Source organism: Phyllobates terribilis, unplaced genomic scaffold (genome assembly GCF_046119375.1).
Source record: "Phyllobates terribilis strain yellow unplaced genomic scaffold, ASM4611937v1 Scaffold_13__5_contigs__length_258822181, whole genome shotgun sequence".
Classification (NCBI taxonomy): domain Eukaryota; kingdom Metazoa; phylum Chordata; class Amphibia; order Anura; family Dendrobatidae; genus Phyllobates; species Phyllobates terribilis.
In genome coordinates, this window is record NW_027362773.1 from 42,484,885 (window position 1) to 42,506,966 (window position 22,082).

The window sequence follows — 22,082 nt, forward strand, 5'->3', positions numbered from 1 at the left end:
TTCCTTGGTCCGAAATAACTACTAGGATACCTTGCTTATATGACTGGGGACCCAGTGTGTCTCTCGATTTCTTTCACTATGGTAGACATTCCATCATCCTCTCCATAGTGTTGTCGGAGTATCTTCTCATTTCAAACCTTTTCACATTATCTTTTGTGCTGTATATCTGTTATATTGAATAAAATTTAATATTTTTTCATAAAACTGACCCCACAGTTTTTCTGAATTCCTGCTTGCTCTCAATAATGAAGATTTATTATTATTGAGTTATATAGATTTTGGAATTTTATGTTTTTGGGTTTATGATTAAATAATGTGTCTGCTGTAATTCAAATAAAGTGTTTGCTCTGTGTCTGTGTGTTTATTTACCTCTTTACTTTAATTAAGTTTGGTCATGAAAAGGTCTGATTGACACCTTGTCATAACCAAACAAAAGACCTAGGTGTCAGTTAGTCCCATTCACCCAATCCTCATTAGCATTTCCATTCACGTAATTTATGCGGCTGCTGTGAGCTGCTAATTTTAGCCTGGGAAGGTGCCATTAGGCAAACGTGGTCCCTGGCCATTAATAACATCTCACAGCTGGTTCGTTAGCCTCTACGTCCCCCCGATCAGCACTCAGCAGCGCTTTGGAAACAGCTTATTTTTGCTGCATCCAAAACGCGGTGTTCTACTGCCGCTCTTTACATGCGGTGGATTCACATGTACCGACAACAAATGACGCTTCAATCGGCAAAATCTGCAGCGCAGACTTGCGTGTCTGCTACAGAAATTGACATGCTGTGGTGAGTTTGGGTATGTGGCCACGATCAGGAACCGCTGAGGTCTGCCCCTGCATGTTTATACGGCGTCAAACCCGCAGAGTTCAGATGTTACAGCATAGTGGATGGGATCTCTAGAAATCCCATGTCCACTATGCGTGCATCAGAGGCTGCGGACCACCCGTGGACACTGACATGCGGTGCATCTTTCAGGAACACAGCACGTCAAATTCTCTTGTGGAGTCGCTAGTCTCTGCAACAGAAATTTGACCACTAGAAAGTATTGAATGCGGTAAATCAGCATGGTGCAGTGAACACATGTGGATTTACCTGCGTTCAATAAAATACAACGTTTTGGATGCAGCAAAAAATATGCGTCCAAAGCGCTGCTACGTCCGGATCGTGGGCACAGAGCCGAAAATTGAAAAAAAAAAAAAAAAAGGGGCGTGGGTTCCCGCGTCATTTTTATAACCAGCAGAGGGAAAGCTGACCGCTGGGGGCTGATATTAGTAGCGGCGGAAGGGGCCATTAGCCAACAATGTTCCGTGGCTATTAATATCAGCCCACACCAGATGTTTGTTTAGCCTTTACTGGCTAGATTACAGGGGGACTCCAGAAAAAAAATTACGTAGTGTCCCCCTATAAAATCTAACCAGCAAAGGCTAAACAGACAGCTGCGGGCTGATATTAAATAGCCATGGAAGGGGCCATGGATACTAGCCCCCTCCGTGGTTATTAGTATCACCCCTCAGCAATCCCAGTAATGGCGCATCCATAAGATGCGTCAAATCTGGCGCTTAGCCTCTGCTCTTCCCACTTGCCCTGTAGCGGTGGCGAGTGGGGTAATGGGGTTCACATCAGCCTTGTATTGGCGACTGACGTGAAGCCCGGGTTAGTAATGGAGGGCATCTATAAGATGCCCCCATTACTAACTGAGTAGTAAAATGGTCCCCACTTTTTCAATAAAAGACATGGTCAGAATAAAGTATTTTAACCCCTTAAGGACTCTGGGATTTTCCATTTTTGCATTTTTGTTTTTTGCTCCCCTTGTTCCCAGAGACATAGTGTTTTTATTTTTTGGTCAATATGGCCGTGTGAGGGCTTATTATTTGCGGGACGAGATGTACTTTTGAACAACATTACTGGTTTTACCATATCGTGTACGGGAAAACGGGAAAAAAATTCCAAGTGCGGTGAAATTGCAAAAAAAGGGCAATACCGCAGATGATTTTTTATTTTTTTACCACGTTCACTGAATGCTAAAACTGACCTGCCGATATGATTCTCCAGGTCATTACGAGTTTGTAGACACCAAACATGTATAGGTTCTTTTTTATTTAAATGGTGAAAAAATCCAAAGTTTGCTTAAAAAAAAAAAAAAAAAAAAAAGGCGCCATTTTCCAATACCCGCAGCGTCTCCATTTTTCAGGATCTAGGGCCGGGGGAGGGCTTATTTTTTGCGCGCCGAGCTGAAGTTTTTACTGATACCATTTTGGGGTAGATCTGATGTGTTGATCGCCCGTTACAGCAATGTTGCGGCGACCAAAAAACATAATTCTGGCGTTTAGAATTTTTTTTCTCGTTACACCGTTTACCAATCAGATTAATTATTTTTTTATATTGCTAGATCGGGCGATTCTGAATGCGGCGATACCAAATTTTTATTTTGAATATGGAGAAAGGAGGTTGATTTAAACTTTCATATATTTTTAAAAACTTTTTTTTTTCCCACTTCTTGCATGCTTCTATAGTCTCCATAGGAGGCTAGAAGCAGCAACTGTCCGATCGCCTCTGCTACATAGAGGTTATGAGCAGATCACCTCTATATGTAGCAGAAATGCTTATGTCCTATGAGCGCCGACCACTAGGTGGCGCTCATAGCGATCATTACATGACAACCACTGGGGTCTGCTGCAGACCCAGGGTTGTTATGCCCACCCATCAGTGACCCGCGATCACGTGACAGGGTCACCGATGGGCGAGGTAAGTGACGCGCTTCCAGCGCAGCGCAGTTAAATGCCGCTGTCAGAGATTGACAGCGGCATTTAACTGGTTAACAGCCGCGGGCACATGTCAGCTGTATAAATCAGCTGACATGTGCCTGGTTCAGTGCGGGCTCAGCGCCGGAGCCCTCACTGAACCGGGAGTGATGGCCTAGTGTGTACTATTACGCCCCAGGCTTTAAAGGGGTTAATGAAATAAAAAAAACACACGGTTCTACAATTTTTTTTATTACACGCCTCCGCGAAGCCCTCGATCTCCTGAAAAAAATGTAAAATAAAAAACAATCATATTCCTCACCTATCCGCCGTCAACTACGCAGTCCACGTACCACCGAGTGTCCCACGACGATTCGTGTCACTTCTACAGCAGTGACATCAGCCATCACTGAAGTCTCTGCTGTAGAATACAGCAATATATACTGACAGGGGTGTAAAATCACCCCCAGTCAGTATACAGTGCTGCAGGAGGTCACTGAGGTTCATCAGCTGATCAGCCCAGGTGGGCTTACGATGAGCTGAGCGGTCACGTGACCACCAGGAGCTGCGCTGTCACGTGACCACCAGGAGCTGCGCTGTCACGTGACCACCAGGAGCTGCGCTGTCACGTGACCACCAGGAGCTGCGCTGTCACGTGACCACCAGGAGCTGCGCTGTCACGTGATGGCCTGTTATCAGTGGGAGCAGCGGTTGGGATGAGAGGAGTTGTAGTCTCCTCTTCATCCCGGGTACCACAAGCACCGCAATCACGCGGCGAATTTGGGGCCATTGAATTTAATTGAAACGCAGCAAATCCACATTTACCTGCGAGTTTGCTGCATTTCAATGTAACTCAATGTTCGCAAATTTGCAGAGTGATCGCGCTAGAAATGGTCCTGCTGCGTTTTGCAACGTTAATTAACGCATCTTGTGCACAGCACATCCGAATTATCATTGCTATGCATGGCAGACTGATTAACAAGCGTTTTTGCGGCTGGAAAAACTCAGCAAAAACACTATGTGTGAACTTAACCTCAGGGAGTGCCTGCAGCCACCGCTCTCAGTGATGTAAGTGAAGACTGAAAGCTGGCGGCTCCTGGGAGAAATAAAGTGAACTTTCTCCCAAGAGCAGCGAATTAAGATTTGGGCCCGACAGGTTCTCTTCAAAGAAACATCAATAGTAACTTGCCAGTGATTAAAAATCAAAGTAAACTTGGCTTAGGCAGCCAATCACAGCACAGATTTCATTGTCCAAGAGCCAAATCTACATTGTACTTACATAGTGTGACATGAGATGGCGACATGGAAGCAAGAAAAAGTTTTGTGGCTGCAATTTGTAAGAGCGGGGTCTGTTGTGACATTACAGAGAAACGTTCAGAATACAAGTGGTAAATGTGCTCCGCAGAGACCCAGCATTATATGTTGATGGAGCCATTCAAAACCACTGGGGTTTATGTCATGCGATAAGTCCGGGCCGCCCAAAGACTTCCGAAGAGACCATGAGCAGGACTGGAGCCATGTACAAGTATAGTCCTAGAAGGTCGGCCAGGCTGACTAGTATAGAACTACAGGTGCCACAAACCACAGTATGGCGAATCATACAAAATGTCTACGCTGTAAGCCGTACAGATTACATCTTCTTCAGGAGCTGAAGCCAGACGACAAACCGGAAGGTCATGACTTTTGCACTGACTTGCAGTGCCGGTTGGAAAACTAGGAATTCACTGACAGGCCGGTGCTCAGCAATGAGGCTATCTTTCACCTCAGTCGTAAGGGAAATCACCACAATAATTGAATTTGGGGCTCCATGAAATCATGTGCCCTTAAGCTCATGAGGGACTCCCCCCAAAGTAAACATGTCCTAGGTGATAAACAGGGCACAACGTTTACGGTTCCATCTTTTCACTGAGCATATTGTCACCGTCCGCTCCTACCTGGAAATATTAAAGGAATGGCTTTTGCCACAGATAGAGGAAGATCCGCCAAATGTGAGCCATCAGCAGGATGGCGCACATCCTTATTTCCATTTGGGTGTTTGCCAATACCTGAATGAAGCTCTACCACCATGCTGGAAACCATGATTCCCTAATGTTGTGCTGTTCTCGTGAATGGCCAGATCCAACATCCGGCAGACTTCTTTCTATTGGGGCTACATCAAGGACTCTGTCCTCCCACCCACAGGATCTGAACGATCCGAGACAACGCACCATGGTAAGCGTCTACTCCATATCCAAGGATTTGCTGGCATGCGCCGGGACAGAACTGGACTACCGACTAGTCATCAGCTGTGTCACCGATGGAAATCACTGTGAAAATTTGTGGTGTAAAATTTGGATCAATAGGGTGTCTTTTCAAGTTGTTCTCTCGGCAATGGATACCAAGGTTAGAATTTTGACTCATCTTGTTTTTAATCGCCCTGTATTACGCAAATTAAAAAATTATTCTGTAAAGACATATTTTAACAGCATGCGGATGGCAAACATGATGAATATGATATTTAAATGCGTCGTCCCCTTTTGACAGCCAGTCAGTGTAAACAGAAAGCCAACGTCAGCGCTGCAGTCAATGCCAGACACTGAGAGCAGCAATGAAGACTCGCCGGTGGACCCCGGGAAGGCTCCACAGCACGGCTAGTTTTATAACAAATTGCAGCTGGGCAGAACATTGTCTGAAAGGGAAAAGCCCTTTAGGTTACGTTCATACGTTGCGTTTTTGCCGAGTTTTTTTATGCAAATTAAAAGCTTTTTACAGTACCAGCAAAAGCTATACGATTTCAGAAATCTCATGCACACAGGTTGTTTTTTTTTCTTGACTGAATTTGAAAACTGCAGCATGTCACTTCTTTCAGCATTTTTCACCCATAGAAAGCAATGAGTAAGTGCAAAAACACAGCATAAAACGCAGGTATCAGGTTTTGCTGAGTTTTTAGAGAAAAAAAAGCAAATACAGCAGTATGTGAAACACATTTATTTTTGTGATTTTCCCAAGTTTAAACCATAATGTCTTGGTCTCATCACCTGAGAATGGCAGTTTAGAATTGGTAGATGAATTAAATTAGTGATGCATAGAAAAGTAAACATTGGCTGACTAAGGTGTGAAATTGAATAATATCTAATCAACTCAAGGGCTGACCAGAGTGTCAAAGTAAACAGTGTCCTACAAACACAATGCACTGACAATGTCTTAGGTAAACTATTCCCAACCAATTCACCTCCCTCCGCTGTTACAATTGTGTAATTGTGTATTTTTCCATGAACTTTTTTTACTCAGAATAGTCATTATTTTTAAAGACATAAATATCTTTTTCCATTAAATAGTTTGATCAAATTGCCCTTTTTCCGAAAATGGTTTTATGGTTTCACTTATGTCTGGCACTGTGTTCATGCTTCTGTGATGGAAGCAAGGCTTAACTTTGGGATCCTGAAAAACACAGCAAAACCTGCTTTTTGTAAGCAGCTTCTTTACTGCCAAGAGAGCAGGTTTTGCCTGCAGAAGAAACCTCAGCAAAACCGCAACGTGTGAACATAGCCTTAAAAAGATTGGCTTATCATCACAAAGTGCTAGTTAAAAAAAAAGATCATTTGTAATTTGTTATTAAATATCCTCTCCGTTCCCAAGAACAAAAGGATTTTTTATTTTTTTTTGTTTACCGCTGGTTGCCTTGATTACCGGCCATCGCAGCAGTCTACCAGCAGTGACAAGTTTTCTAGGCAGGGGAGCAGGGCTTACAAGTTCTTTGTAATAGAGCTTGTATGGGCTGCAATCGCTGGATCCAGCCAGCTTCAGCACCACTGCACTAAGCCGATGGTGTAGAAACAAAGCTGCCTCTGCTGCACCATGAGAAAGTGCAAAGCTCAGGAAGGCAAAATAATGATGCTGCTGCTCCGAACTGGGGAAGCCAGGAGGCTGGGAGCTGGGTGCTCCTGAAGTTAGCATCATGAGAAACCTCTTTACCGGTAGGACTTATATTCTTTAAAGGGTAACTGCATTTGTTAACTTTTTAAAAGTTCTCAAAGACACAATCAGAAGTTTTCATTAATATGGGTCCAACTAAAATGAAGGTGCAAGAGTCCTCATTTGAGCGCTGTTCCCCTCTGGGACAGTATGAGTGTAGCTCACACACTAGAGGAATATTTCAGCAACCTTCATTTTACAGATAGTGTGAGCTGGACCCTATAGTCCCAGGCGATTATGGAATTGTAAGTTTTCAGTCTTCCACTGTCGGGACCTTGCTGAACCTACATACTCCACATACCGCGCATGTCACTGCTAACAGTATAGATGAAGCCCATCCAAGGCTCGCTTTCTGCTCTATATTGCTTGCAGACAACAAGATAAATGATGGCTGGCAAAGGGAAAAAGCATGGGTTGGCTGAAAATAAAAATCATGTAATTATATTATTTGCGAGCCAAGACAGAAAGCCATTGTCCCGGACTGTGGTTAGGGTGACCTCTTAATATAGACACAACAATGTAATAAATCAGAAGCGATCTGAAGGCTAACAAATTATAGTATTCACAGGATGACAGGGCATTCACCACTGCTGAGGCTGTGTCTGGGCAATCCATCACAGGTCATGGCACTCCTTGTTGCCTCCTGCACAGATGCACGACGCAGCGTTACAGGGTACAGGCACGTGTAGTTAGTACACTGGGAGACTCTGGAGCGTCTTGATGTGGACAGTCACTACCAATGTACCCAACACTCTTCATCGTGCCATAGCGGCAACACTCCGGGCAATGCGGTGATCCTGCAAAAAAAAGTGTTGGGCTCACACACACGGAGAAGCCGTGTGCAGGGGCCACTATAGCATGGGGAGGAGTCCTTATTACATACCCAAAAGTCATGGTGTTCGGGCTCAGGGCAGACTGTAGCCTCGCAATTATGGATCTGTACAGAACACATCTGTAATAAAGCCTTATGTAAAGGCAACACTCATTTTCCATGTGCATTTATAATCCAGGAGATTTCTTTTTTTTATTAGCAACTTGCAGAGATTTTCCAGGTCACTGCCCCTATTCTCGGCATGTATTTTAATATCACAAAGTGCCACAGGTATTTTGCTTATTGTGTCCCCTTTTACCTGGTGGCAATTTGTAGAGGAGTTGTATAGTTTGGTTCCTCAGGGGCAGGGCTACTGGTGAGCCATCGCTACTTCTCTCTGATGGGGGAAGGGGCATTGACTAAGTTTTTATTTTCTCATTATTTATTTTACACTTTGTGCCTCTTCAGGTCATAATAGACATTTTCAGGACATTTTAACAGTACACTTATTTTTCTTTCCATTTCCTGTTATCCCCTGTAACTGGTTTTGATATATTAGATCCAGCAATCACATAATCATTGAGACTGGAGCAGCGGCATTGCGTCTATACAGCGGTCAGGAAGGTAGAGGTGGTCTCTGGCAGCCATCACTCCTCTCTCGTAGTTTAGGAAAATCCCCACCGAGTTCTATGTGGTCCAGAACGGCATGTACAGAAGTTTTCCAGGCTAAGGAAAACTTTCGGCAAGGAATGCAGAATACTAACAGTGTCTAGCATATAGAAATGTAATACCTATAACAATTAGCACTAAATAAAAAGGTCCATATCTCTAGAAGTGTAAGGCAGATTTAAAAACAAAACATGGGAGCAATAGCAATAAGATAAGATGATTGACTTGGTGACTGGTCATCTTTAAGGCTATATCAGGAAGTCCATAAACAGGTAAAGCAGATGTGACACCAAATTTGTCAATACTAGCCACATGCAATACTAAATAAATCTCAAAGATCTGATGAGGCTGGTATACTTATTTTAAAAAATACAATCTATCAAAACCCAAAAGACGATGGTGAAATTGCATTTTTTTTGACCATTTCATCCAACTTGGAATTCTTTATTTCACGCTCTCCAGTACATTGTATGGTAAAATGGATGGCGTTATTCAAAACGACATCTCGTCCTGCAAAAAACAAGCCAACATATGGCTACTTTGGCAAAAAATAAAAATTGTTACTACTTTTTGAAGAAGGGAAAAATGCAAAACACCAATTGTCTCCGGAGGCAAAAGGTTAACTGAATCTCTGCCCACATAGCCTGACTGACAGCTTCTCAGTGTTCCTCCTCCCTGCTGCGGAGATCTGGCACAGCTGAGTACAAGCTGCAGCTGTCAGTCACACTGGGTGGAGACTGAATACATTTGGACTCTCACTCTTTCTGAATTCATCTTCATATTAGAACTGAGAAGTGAGAGCAGCCGCAGTCCCAACTTGATGTTCGATTTGTCCGAAGGTGGGGCCAGTGACGTCAGCGCTGATTGACCGCTGGGCTCAAGTGTCGTAGCAACCGCACGACAGCCCCGGGATCACCCGACACTTCTGGAATGGCGCCAAGCGAGGGGTATGAGGAGGGATTGTCCAAGTAGTGGACAACATCTTTAAGTGAGGCAGATGCAGTCACTTTGTGCTCCGTCTGGCCCGCCTTCTGGAAGTGGGTACAAAAACGCAGTTGATCACGCTTTTGTGCACATCTCAAAAAGGCAGACAATGCCAAATCACAGCACAGACAGAACAAAGTGACTCGGCCTCATACAAGTCAATGGCCCTATCCAGGATTGCTCCTGCATCCCATTTTTCAGGGCTTGAGCTGGAAGCTCCAACAGAGCCACTGAGATGTGGCAAAAAGACTATGTTCTAGCCTTAGGCTGGAGCTCCATCAAGTCTCGGTAAGATGCCAACATATGTTCAACTCTTCCCCGCGGGGGCAAAAAAAGTTGCAAGTGACCTTCACTAGTATTGCAGCAGTGCTCCTGTGACATGGTTCCAGTAATTCTGCTGCAGCAATTTTACTGCTTGTGAATCCAAGAAAACCCATGCGATATACTTCAGTTGTGGATATAAAAGTGGCTAAAGCATAAAACACTTCTAAACTACAAAATCACTACAAACCGCACAATACAGACGACCCTCCTGGTGCCACATCTACTGATGTATTATGCAAGAAGCAAAGCATCAGAAGCAACACATCTACTTTACCTTCCACAATCTAAAACGCTGCGGGATGGGTTAATTAGAAAACCATGCGCCCACGGTTGAAACAATGTGAGTTACACCTCTACCAAATATTTCGGTCATTCGTAGTAAGTTGATGTTAATTGATAAAGGCTGGAATGGCTGGCAGACCCTGCAGTTACAGCTTTACCTGCTCTTGTTTTCTGCGGACCCACTCTTTGTGCTGCTCCTCAGCAAAAAGCTTTTTCTGCTCCTTCTTCTGTTCCTGTACTCTTCTTTCTTCCTCCTGTTTTAGTTCCTGAATGAAAAATCATCTTTAAGATGGAAAGTCATAAAAGCTAAATAATAATAATAATAACAACAACAGTTACAGAGCAAAGCAAAAACCTGAGCTGGACTATAAGCTGTTATATGTGCAAAGGGTAAGAGCACATTCACACTGTGGCCATTTGACAGACAAAACACGAAAAAAAAAAAAAACAAGAACAAAATCTGCATAGACCCCAAGACAAGTAAATGAGTAAATAGTAAATGTAAATAACATTGGGTACTTAGTTAACGTTATTTTGATAAAAAAAAGCATAAAAGCCATCCCACCGCGACAAGGTGTACCCAATGGGGCTGCCCTAATCTGTCTAGCATTAAAACCTTACCAGATGTGAAACTACGTTAATGTGAATAAGGGCAGAGCAGGACAGGGCCCTGAATAAGACACCCATCCATGGGAAGCTATGCATACGGAATAGTTAGCTCAGAAAGGGGGGCCATGCCCGTGTTTGTACAGAGTATAAGCGATAACAGCAAAACCAAAAACCTTAGCCAGACTATAAGCTGGTACACGTGCAAAGTGTTATCGGTTGGGTGTCTTATTCATGGCTCCTGTCCTGCTCTGCTCTTATTCAAATTGACGTTGTATGATACATGGTAAGGTTTTAATACTAGGCAGGTTAGGACAGTCTTATTGGGTACACCGTGACGTGGTGGGTGGCTTTTATGCTTTTTTGATTGAAATAGTGTTAACTACGTTCCCTATGTTATTTACATATACTGTTAATATTTACTCATTTTCTTGTTTTGGTCTATACACGTTTTGGGGGGTTTTTTTTGGCCTTTTTCTTTAGTTTTAGAGCAGAGTAGATAATGTATAATGTGCAAAAAGAAAAGATCTGCCAACAGACCTGTTAGATCAGGGCATCATATACATTCTCTAAAAAAGCTGAGGTAATGGGTGCAAAACCCTCTGAACAAGCCCCTAATTCCTCTCTCCTGGGGATAAGAAGGATTGGGGGTTGACTTGCCTCTACCCCTTGACATGTCTCTGAATAGTTGGGAGGCCCCCATACACTTTGGAGTAATGATGGTCAAAACCTGCTAGCCATCTAATGTATATGGTACCCTTAAAGGGAATATCTAGATTTGAGCAGAAGTCTGCAGTAACTATGTGACTGCTGAATAAAGGCTGGATGGTGTGCAAGCTGTCACGACCACCTGATATAGCACGTACAAGATTTCTATACTTGAGGTCACTTGCTGACTAGATGTGTTCGGTTTATCTACATGTAAGTGAATTGCGAGAAGCCGGAGACTAGACGGTAAGTCTGCAAATCACATAAACACAGTCACTGTGCACAGCATGCTGTCAGGATTGAGCAGTCACAGAGGAACTACAGATTTTTTTTGCCAAACCTGGACAACTCCTTTAAAACCTGATTAAATACTGACCTACCCACTGTCTTCCAGTTGCAAGTCTTGCTTGAGAATGCTTTCCAGGACTAATGGATGTGTCAGGTCTGACAGACAGTCATTCTGGATCCGGCTGTAGAAGGTCACTGCGATTGGCCTTGCAGACACCTTCTTGATCCTTTCATCACCCCTCCCTCTCTAGGACCCAGCGGTGAGCTCCACCTTCTGCTGCTAATTAACACACCCTTGCTGGACCTTTAAATATATTCAGTTTCTCCAGAGAGTTGCTGGTGATAAGAGTAAAATCTTCTGTTCAGCCCTAAAGTTTTAGCAGTCGGCTAGATTCTCCTTGGAGTTCTTTTGTGATCGTTGTCGTGATCGCTTGGGTGTCTTCTCAAAGCTAGGTGTACCTCCTTGTCTGTTTCCCTGGTTTGTCTTTAGTTGCAGTGGGACTGACTAGTGGTCACCTCTCCCCTTCCCTACCTAGGGCCAAGCTCTAGGGTCAGCCAGGAATAAGGTATCCTGCTTGGCGATAGGTGAGGAACCTATTTAGGGACGATAGGGGAGTCAAGGTATTGTTAGATCTGCTTATGGGTCTCCACTAAGCCTTTCCCAGTCGTCGTATGCTGGGTTCTTCCCATACCTGGCATGACACTAGATCAGTATATAAAAATGAAAAAGTTCATCCAGCTCACCATATGAAGTGAAATTCCTCAGGACGTGCAGGGATTGAGAGCCTGTGTTGGTAGCAGGGTGGATCAACGGCAGGAAAGAGATTTATCCAGCACAAAATCTAGGGAATTGATTGAAAACTTGAAATTTATTTAAACATGATTAAAAAAATGGCATGTTAGGGCAGTTTAGAACATTTTTTAACATGCCATTTTTTTAATCATGTTTAAATAAATTTCAAGTTTTTAATCAATTCCCTGGATTTTATGACGAATAAATCTCTTTCCTGCCGCTAGCATGACACTAGGTGGTTGCTCTGCCATTGCCTGAACAGCCCTTCTTTCTCTATGGTCCTACAAATGGGGTAATTTTGACCAGAGTTGAGACTCCTCAAGTGATAAGGACACAACCCTAATGTGATCCCCCAGCAGTCTCACTCCAGTACAGATTAGCAGGCAAAAAAAAGACACTTGTGGTTAGTAAATCACACATATTTAAAGAGACACAAACCTCGGAAAGTTTGTTTTGCAGGTCTATTCTTCCTTGCCTTTCCTTGCCAAGAAGCCATGTTTCCCAGGGAGAAAGCTTCAAATCAGTGAGAGACTGAGTCCGATTACTAAGAGGAAATTTACAATGACCTTTATTCACTAATGTGCAATATCAATACTAGATGTAAGCATTAGAAGAGCATGGAGGTGTCCAGCAGCGCCACTCAACACAAGCGCGGGGTTACAGGATAACCCCTGGATGAGCGGCCTCCTTTAGGATTCGGGTGACTATGGATGAGATTTCTGTAATTATATTCTAACGAGTTACTTTGCATTTAGGGATCAGGATTCCTCCTGGCGTTCCTCCAGCACACATGTACGAAAGCGCCTCTCAGTCTCGGTCATAATACACGTGTGCAAGTTTAAACAGGGCGTAGTAAGGATGGTGAAACATAATAAAGGACTGCCTGTAATATAAAACGCTAATAAATGTTACGCCACGCTCAGCTGACATTTATTACCAGCAGTTCTATATCAAGTGTTCTATCAGAGGAGCTCCGGCCGTGTGATGGAGATCCAGCAATACTGGCATTTACCCTCCTCCGATTTCATAGTAGCCAGAACTTCCGTAGGCCCCGGAAACAGTCAGCAGAACACAACCCAGACTGCCGACTGTAACACCAAAGCTTGTGAAGTCAGACGCCAAAGCTGAATTCTGACTAGCAGTCTTCCAAGATTGCTTTTGGTGATCGCATTATAATGGGAATTGTTAATGGGCAGCACGAGGCCAAAAGTGAACCCGTACCCTAAAAGGGTGACCACGACTGACGACGATACACATAAGAATGGTTTCTTTTTTTTATAGACATTTGTGTAGTATGCACAATACCACATTAACACTGCACCAAAAAACTCACAAACTTAGAATTATTAAAGGTCCATCCTGGTTATAGAATATTAAAGGGACGTAAAGGATCCAATTTCATTAATAGGGTCCCCCTGCCATTACTGCTCACCTGAATTTATAGAGGAAGCTGGAAGTCCATCTAAACTTCAGAGACAACACAGGAAAAATGAAGGATTACATATAATGCACGGACATGGCGATTCTAGCAGGGCAAGGGAAGCGCCCTGCCCAGGGCAGAAGATGAGGGTCCTGACTGGTGGGCTCCCCTGTATCAATGTGGATTCCATGAAAGGGTGTTTAAAAATGGATTCTTTAACCAGTTAGCGCTCCAATCCCATACACAGGTGCATCTCACTAAATTAGAATATCATCAAAGTTAATTTATTTCAGTTCTTCAATACAAAAAGTGAAACTCCTATATTATATAGAGTCATTACAAACAGAGTGATCTATTTCAAGTGTTTATTTCTGTTAATGTTGATGATTATGGCTTACAGCCAATGAAAACACAATAGTCATTATCTCAGTAAATTAGAATACTTTATAACAACAGCTTGAAAAATGTTTTTAAAATCCGAAATGTTGGTCTACTGAAATGTATGTTCAGTAAATGCACTCAATACTTGGTCGGGGCTCCTTTTGCATCAATAACTCCATCAATGCGGCGTGGCATGGAGGCGATCATCCTGTGGCACTGCTGAGGTGTTATGGAAGCCCAGGTTGCTTTGATAGCAGCCTTCAGCTCGTCTGCATTGTTGGGTCTGGTGTCTTTCATCTTCCTCTTGACAATACCCCATAGATTCTCTACGGAGTTAAGGTCAGGCGAGTTTACTGGCCAATCAAGCACAGTGATACTGTTGTTTTTAGTATTGGTACTTTTGGCAGTGTGGACAGGTGCCAAGTCCTGCTGGAGAATGAAATTTCCATCTCCATAAAGCTTGTCGGCAGAGGGAAGCATGAACTGTTCTAAAATGTCCTGGTAGACGGCTGCGCTGACTTTGGTCTTGATAAAACACAGTGGACCTACACCAGCAGATGACATGGCTCCCCAAACCATCACTGATTGTGGAAACTTCACACTAGACCTCAAGCAGCTTGGATTGTGGCCTCTCCACTCCTCCTCCAGACTCTGGGACCTTGATTTCCAAATGAAAATTGGAACTCTGGGACCTTGTGGAGTGTGTCAATGACTGCCTTCTGGACACCTGTCAAGTCAGCAGTCTTCCCCATGATTGTGGAACCTACTGAAACAGACTAAGGGACCTTTTCAAATGTTTAGGAAGCCTTTGCAGGTGTTTTTTGTTAATTATTCTAATTTACTGAGATAATGACTTGTGTGATTTCATTGGCTGTAAGCCATAATCATCAACATTAACATAAATAAATACTTGAAATAGATCACTCTGTTTGTAATGACTTTATAGAATATATGAGTTTCACTTTTTGTATTGAAGAACTGAAATAAATTAACTTTTTCATGATATTCTAATTTAGTTAGATGCACCTGTATATTAATTATGTAGTGGAGTAAGGAGCAGGCTCAAGAGCTGAGCACGCTGCACACAGGACAGGTGCCGGCGGCTGTGTTATATAGCTGGCACCAATCTCTAACAGCAGCAATCAGAGTAAGCTCGGGACCCATTAAATGCCACTGTTAATCACTGACACTGTTTAAGTTGGGCAATCCTGGCTCCCATCGGTCTCCCCACAATGTGGTAGTGGGGTGCCAATGGATTGCCATCACAGACAGGGGCCTTGATACTCCTGTGAAGCCCAGGTCTAGGCTTTATAAGGGACCATGATTTGTCTTTATATTTCTACTAAAATATTATATGAACGTATTGCAGTGGATAGAACAAGCGATCACACAATTGCAGATTCATGTCCTTTATGGGGACTAAAAGAAAAGCAAAGAAATAAGAAAAATAATGTGAGATTTAAACAAAAGAAAAGCGTTTCTACCTCAAGAACAATCAAGGGGAAAATTGAGACAAAATGTGACAACGTTTCAGCCCAACAGGGTCTTTGTTATAGTGTCGTTGTTAGCAGACAGAGAGAGGGGAACTACTGCTTGTATGAAACACGAGAGCGCCTCCAAACTACAAAACAAAGCAGCAAAGCACCCTGCGACATCTTACTGAAACGGTTCCCCTCACTCTACTAACAACGACACTATGACAAAGACCCTGGTAGGGTCGAAACATTGTTACATTTTGTCACAATTTTCACCAACATTTTCTTTATGTGTGCCAATTTGTGATTAAAAACATTGCATCACCTACTACTCAGAATGTGTGGAGACATTTTCTCTTGCCTTGATCTAGGGCACACATGTCAAACTCCGGCCCGTGGGCTAAATCTGGCCCACAGGGTGGTTATATTTGGCCAGCGACACCAGAATCACCACCTCTACGTGGGGCCCCACTAGCCTATACGGAGCACTACGTGGGGCCCCACTATCCTGTACGGAGAACTGTGTGGGGCCCATTATACAAGTTGGCCCGCGACTTTGTTCAAGTTTTTAATTTTGGCCCTCTGTGTGTTTGAGTTTGACATCCCTGGTCTTGGGGGTCATATACCCCGTTCCACCTGCACCTCGCTGAATGACTGAGTGAACGCCAATCTTCCTATAGCTATCTCAAGAACATCTGAAAGTTTTATTAAGCAGTACCCTGCAAAATTTCTGTTTTTTTAAGTACTATCTGACAATACCCATTTATGAAGATGGACAATCTTTAACGCCAATGGTGAATGTCAGAATAAGTAGAATAGAAATGCCAAAATTTACCTTTTTTAGTATTTGCAACTCCCATCAAATATGTAATGAAAAAAGTGACCAAAACGTTATTTGCACCTCAAAATGGTAGAATTAAAAATGACAGCTCAGCATGCAAAAACACAAGAAAAAGAAAAAAGTTATTAAGCCACCTAAGTGTGGACCTAGTTAGCGCCACCTAATCACAATCACCCGCTGACAGGAGGGCAAATCCCACAGGAGCATACACAGGGTGCACAATATTTGTCTCATTGATTGCCACCATTGGTGGTGGGGAGCATACTGGGAACCCAGCAAGGCTGCTATTACTAGGACAGCCTGGTAATGCCCAGATGCCATTTATAGAAGAACTCTAGCAGGGCACCACATAACGCTCTCCTCTCCTGCCAGAGACCAATGACATTACCAAGGATTTGATGCTTCAGATTCTTTAGCCAAAATGTCCTGATGAAATGAATGATCTTCAATGTCACTTTCAAAGCTGAGATGACGGATCGGTGACAGCAGGGAATGGGTGGAGTCCCCGGGGCTGCTGGCGTCACCACTCCTACTGCGCCCCATTAAGGATTCACTTGTGCTCAGATTTTGGGGGGTGGAATGGGAGCGACTGACTCCAGCAGATCGCAGGTCACTGGTGGCGGAAGACATGCCTGTATCACAAGGAAACAAAGAACACATCAATACCCTGACTGCAAGCAACAGAGCAGCCATTAGTGTCAGTGTATTTATACAGGGGAGACATATCCGAACAACAGGAAAGTGAAGCAGAACTGAGCAACCAATTAGATCAGGGATGTCATCTCTCAAAGCCCCCGTAGGAGTGATGGAATCTGACAGTTTGGGGCATTTTCAGGACCTGACGCCCAGGGTAGGGTTTAGCTCGCTGTCTGCATCACTATAAGGGGATAGGTGGGTCTATAATTATTAAGGGGGCTGTTTAGGGCGTATATACCTATCTGGTGGGATGAAGGGAGCATAAGCAGTAATAAAAATGCATTAGGGTGTTTCAGTGACATGTCAGTCAGAGACAGGAAGCAGAGAAGGTGCAGGTGCAGGCCCGCCCCCCTGCACCTCATTACCATACAATCTCACCTATGGATGCCTCTAAAACTGATAAATGGATTTCTACTAGCAAGGTAAAGATTTACTCAGCATTAAAGGGGTATTCCCATCTCCAAGATCCTATCCCAATAGGTAGTTGGTGTAATAATAATAATAATATTAGCAAACACCTCTAATTAGAAATGTAGTATAGTTCCTCTGATTCTGAATTTGGAGATGGAAATACCCCTTTAAAGCAACGTTATATACATGACATTAGTTGGGCCCGGCGGAGGGGACGAGGGGGGGGGGGGGGGGACACGGCCCGGCGGAGGGGACGAGGGGGGGGGGGGGGACACGGCCCGGCGGAGGGGACGAGGGGGGGGGGGGGGGACACGGCCCGGCGGAGGGGACGAGGGGGGGGGGGGGGGACACGGCCCGGCGGAGGGGACGAGGGGGGGGGGGGGGGGACACACGGCCCGGCGGAGGGGACGAGGGGGGGGGGGGACACGGCCCGGCGGAGGGGACGAGGGGGGAGGGGGGACACACGGCCCGGCGGAGGGGACGAGGGGGGGGGGGGGACACGGCCCGGCGGAGGGGACGAGGGGGGGGGGGGGACACGGCCCGGCGGAGGGGACGAGGGGGGGGGGACACGGCCCGGCGGAGGGGACGAGGGGGGGGGGGGGACACGGCCCGGCGGAGGGGACGAGGGGGGGGGGGGGGGACACGGCCGGGCGGAGGGGACGAGGGGGGGGGGGGGACACGGCCCGGCGGAGGGGACGAGGGGGGGGGGGGGACACGGCCCGCGGAGGGGACGAGGGGGGGGGGGGGACACGGCCCGGCGGAGGGGACGAGGGGGGGGGGACACGGCGCCGGCGGAGGGGACAGGGGGGGGGGACACGGCCGGCGGAGGGGACGAGGGGGGGGGGGGACACGGCCCGGCAGAGGGACAGGGGGGGGGACACGGCCCGGGAGACGGGGGGGGGGACACGGGCCGGCGAGGGCGGGGGGGGACCGGCCCGGCGGGGGACAGGGGGGGGGGACACGGCGGCGGAGGGGACAGGGGGGGGGGACACGGCCCGGCAGAGGGGGGGGGGGGGGACACGGCCCGGCAGAGGGGGGGGGGGACACGGCCCGGCAGAGGGGGGGGGGGACACGGCCCGGCAGGGGGGGGGGGGGACACGGCCCGGCAGAGGGGGGGGGGGGGAACGGCCCGGCAGAGGGGGGGGGGGACACGGCCCGGCAGAGGGGGGGGGGGACACGGCCCGGCAGAGGGGGGGGGGGGGGACACGGCCCGGCAGAGGGGACGAGGGGGGGGACACGGCCCGGCAGAGGGGACGGGGGGGGGGGGGACACGGCCCGGCAGAGGGGACGGGGGGGGGGGACACGGCCCGGCAGAGGGGACGGGGGGGGGGGGACACGGCCGGCAGAGGGGACGAGGGGGGGGGGGACACGGCCCGGCAGAGGGGACGAGGGGGGGGGGGACACGGCCCGGCAGGGGACGAGGGGGGGGGGGACACGGCCCGGCAGAGGGGACGAGGGGGGGGGGGACACGGCCCGGCAGAGGGGACGAGGGGGGGGGGGGACACGGCCCGGCAGAGGGGACGAGGGGGGGGGGGACACGGCCCGGCAGAGGGGACGAGGGGGGGGGGGGACACGGCCCGGCAGAGGGGACGAGGGGGGGGGGGACACGGCCCGGCAGAGGGGACGAGGGGGGGGGGGGACACGGCCCGGCAGAGGGGACGAGGGGGGGGGGGACACGGCCCGGCAGAGGGGACGAGGGGGGGGGACACGGCCGGCAGAGGGGACGGGGGGGGGGGGACACGGCCCGGCAGAGGGGACGAGGGGGGGGGGGGACACGGCCCGGCAGAGGGGACGAGGGGGGGGGGACACGGCCCGGCAGAGGGGACGAGGGGGGACACGGCCCGGCAGAGGGGACGAGGGGGGGGGGGGACACGGCCCGGCAGAGGGGACGAGGGGGGGGGGGACACGGCCCGGCAGAGGGGACGAGGGGGGGGGGACACGGCCCGGCAGAGGGGACGAGGGGGGGGGGACACGGCCCGGCAGAGGGGACGAGGGGGGGGACACGGCCCGGCAGAGGGGACGAGGGGGGGGGGGACACGGCCCCGGCAGAGGGGACGAGGGGGGGGGGACACGGCCCAGGCAGAGGGGACGAGGGGGGGGGGGGGACACGGCCCGGCAGAGGGGACGAGGGGGGGGGGGGGACACGGCCCGGCAGAGGGGACAGGGGGGGGGGGACACGGCCCGGAGAGGGACGAGGGGGGGGGGGACACGGCCCGGCAGAGGGGACGAGGGGGGGGGGGGACACGGCCCGGCAGAGGGGACGAGGGGGGGGGGGGGACACGGCCCGCAGAGGGGACGAGGGGGGGGGGGGGACACGGCCCGGCAGAGGGGACGAGGGGGGGGGGACACGGCCCGGCAGAGGGGACGAGGGGGGGGGGGGGACACGGCCCGGCAGAGGGGACGAGGGGGGGGGACACAGCCCGGCAGAGGGGACGAGGGGGTGGGGGGACACGGCCTGGCGAGGGACGAGGGGGGGGACACGGCCCGGCGGAGGGGACGAGGGGGGGGGGGACACGGCCCGGCGGAGGGGAACGAGGGGGGGAGGGGACGAGGGGGGGGGGGGGACACGGCCCGGCGGAGGGGACGAGGGGGGGGGGACACGGCCCGGCGGAGGGGACGAGGGGGGGGGGACACGGCCCGGCGGAGGGGACGAGGGGGGGGGGGACACGGCCCGGCGGAGGGGACGAGGGGGGGGGGGGACACGGCCCGGCGGAGGGGACGAGGGGGGGGGGGACACGGCCCGGCGGAGGGGACGAGGGGGGGGGGACACGGCCCGGCGGAGGGGACGAGGGGACACGGCCCGGCGGAGGGGACGAGGGGGGGGGGGACACGGCCCGGCGGAGGGGACGAGGGGGGGGGACACGGCCCGGCGGAGGGGACGAGGGGGGGGGGACACGGCCCGGCGGAGGGGACGAGGGGGGGGGGGACACGGCCCGGCGGAGGGGACGAGGGGGGGGGGGACACGGCCCGGCGGAGGGGACGAGGGGGGGGGGGGGGACACGGCCCGGCGGAGGGGACGAGGGGGGGGGGGGGGGACACGGCCCGGCGGAGGGGACGAGGGGGGGGGGGCACAGGGAGATGTTTCTCTGCACCCATAGAAATAATAACCCCTGACACCCTTTGGCCTATGTTCTGATGCAGACACTCAGGACATTTCCAGCATTATCCGTCTCCCATTTGTCTGCACTTGGATCCTCCTGATGTCACTCCTCAGACCACACAAGGATCATCTCCTCCTAATACTGATAATAGACATAAAGGACAAATTCTAGGCACAGAATAGAAATACCTGCATGTGGACAATACAGAGGCTTGCAGCTGAGACTACAACTCACAGCACTTATCCGTGAGCCCGTCCTGTCACGTATCTATTGCACTGCATGCAGTGATCACCGGACTCCTTACCTCCCGGATGTCTCTGACGTTATTACCGGAGAAGCATCGTCGGCAGGAGACAGGTAGCAACAAACTTCAGCCAGTATTCAAAATGGCGGAGGCTAAACGTGATCCCAACAGCCACTGCGAGACCCGTCCAATGACAGAGCACGCTTCAACACGCTGACGAAGCTCCGCCTCCGTTGTCAAGGGACTGACAAACCGTCCTCAGCTGGCTCCGTAGTTACGTGTGATACATTACTGTCTGTCCATAGTAACGGCGGGCTACGGTGGGTGACAGGCAGAGCAATGGCTGCGGTGTGCTGCGGAGGGGAAGGAGATGAGCGCTGCACAGGGTCTTGTACTGCTGCACCTGCCCAGACGTGTAATACCACATAGTACAGACAGTGCTGACATACAGATCAGTATAGTGCAGCCACTACCACCTGTGGAGGGTTTCATCACCATTAATGGCGAGAATAAAGCTGCCTGGGGCTCTTTCAAAATGACCGACACCTCAGCCCAATACAGCGGCTGTTTGTCTCCACCGCAACATGGTGGTTTCAGGGTTAAATAACTGCCAGTGTTAACATGGCTGAGGGCTCGCCACATGTCAGAGATTCTCTCATATGAGGAGTTTCATCAGTGGTTGTCATTAGTTTTTTGGGCTCGTTCACACGACCAATTGTCTCGTACAAGTGCAGACTGTGGTTTACAGGTGATAGTCTATGGGGCCGTGCACCCATACAGGTGATAGTCTATGGGGCCGTGCATCCATACAGGTGATAGTCTATGGGGCCGTGCATCCATACAGGTGATAGTCTATGGGCCGTGCATCCATACAGGTGATAGTCTATGGGGCCGTGCATCCATACAGGTGATAGTCTATGGGGCCGTGCATCCATACAGGTGATAGTCTATGGGGCCGTGCATCCATACAGGTGATAGTCTATGGGGCCGTGCACCCATACAGGTGATAGTCTATGGGGCCGTGCACCCATACAGGTGATAGTCTATGGGGCCGTGCACCCATACAGGTGATAGTCTATGGGCCGTGCATCCATTCAGGTGATAGTCTATGGGGCCGTGCATCCATACAGGTGATAGTCTATGGGGCCGTGCATCCATTCAGGTGATAGTCTATGGGGCCGTGCATCCATACAGGTGATAGTCTATGGGGCCGTGCATCCATTCAGGTGATAGTCTATGGGGCCGTGCATCCATACAGGTGATAGTCTATGGGGCCGTGCACCCATACAGGGTGATAGTCTATGGGGCCGTGCATCCATACAGGTGATAGTCTATGGGGCCGTGCATCCATACA

At 49.3% G+C, this 22,082-nt stretch overlaps 1 protein-coding gene across 2 annotated transcripts in view; it reads right to left on the reverse strand.

The window, feature by feature from the left end:
* The window catches only part of CCDC34 (coiled-coil domain containing 34), a 42,966-nt gene extending 22,029 nt beyond the window's left edge, over window positions 1-20,937 (reverse strand). The window contains exons 1-4 of one of the 2 annotated variants that reach the window (XM_073658062.1): window positions 20,789-20,937; window positions 16,665-16,908; window positions 12,598-12,703; window positions 9,923-10,030 (exon numbers count right to left, since the gene is read on the reverse strand). In XM_073658062.1, the coding sequence (XP_073514163.1) occupies window positions 9,923-10,030; window positions 12,598-12,703; window positions 16,665-16,906 (456 nt within the window). In that variant the 5' untranslated portion in view covers window positions 16,907-16,908; window positions 20,789-20,937. Of the gene's footprint in view, window positions 1-9,922; window positions 10,031-12,597; window positions 12,704-16,664; window positions 16,909-20,672; window positions 20,698-20,788 lie in introns of those variants that run through there. The other variant, XM_073658063.1, reaches the window with a different exon arrangement.
* Window positions 20,938-22,082: the final 1,145 nt, after the last annotated feature.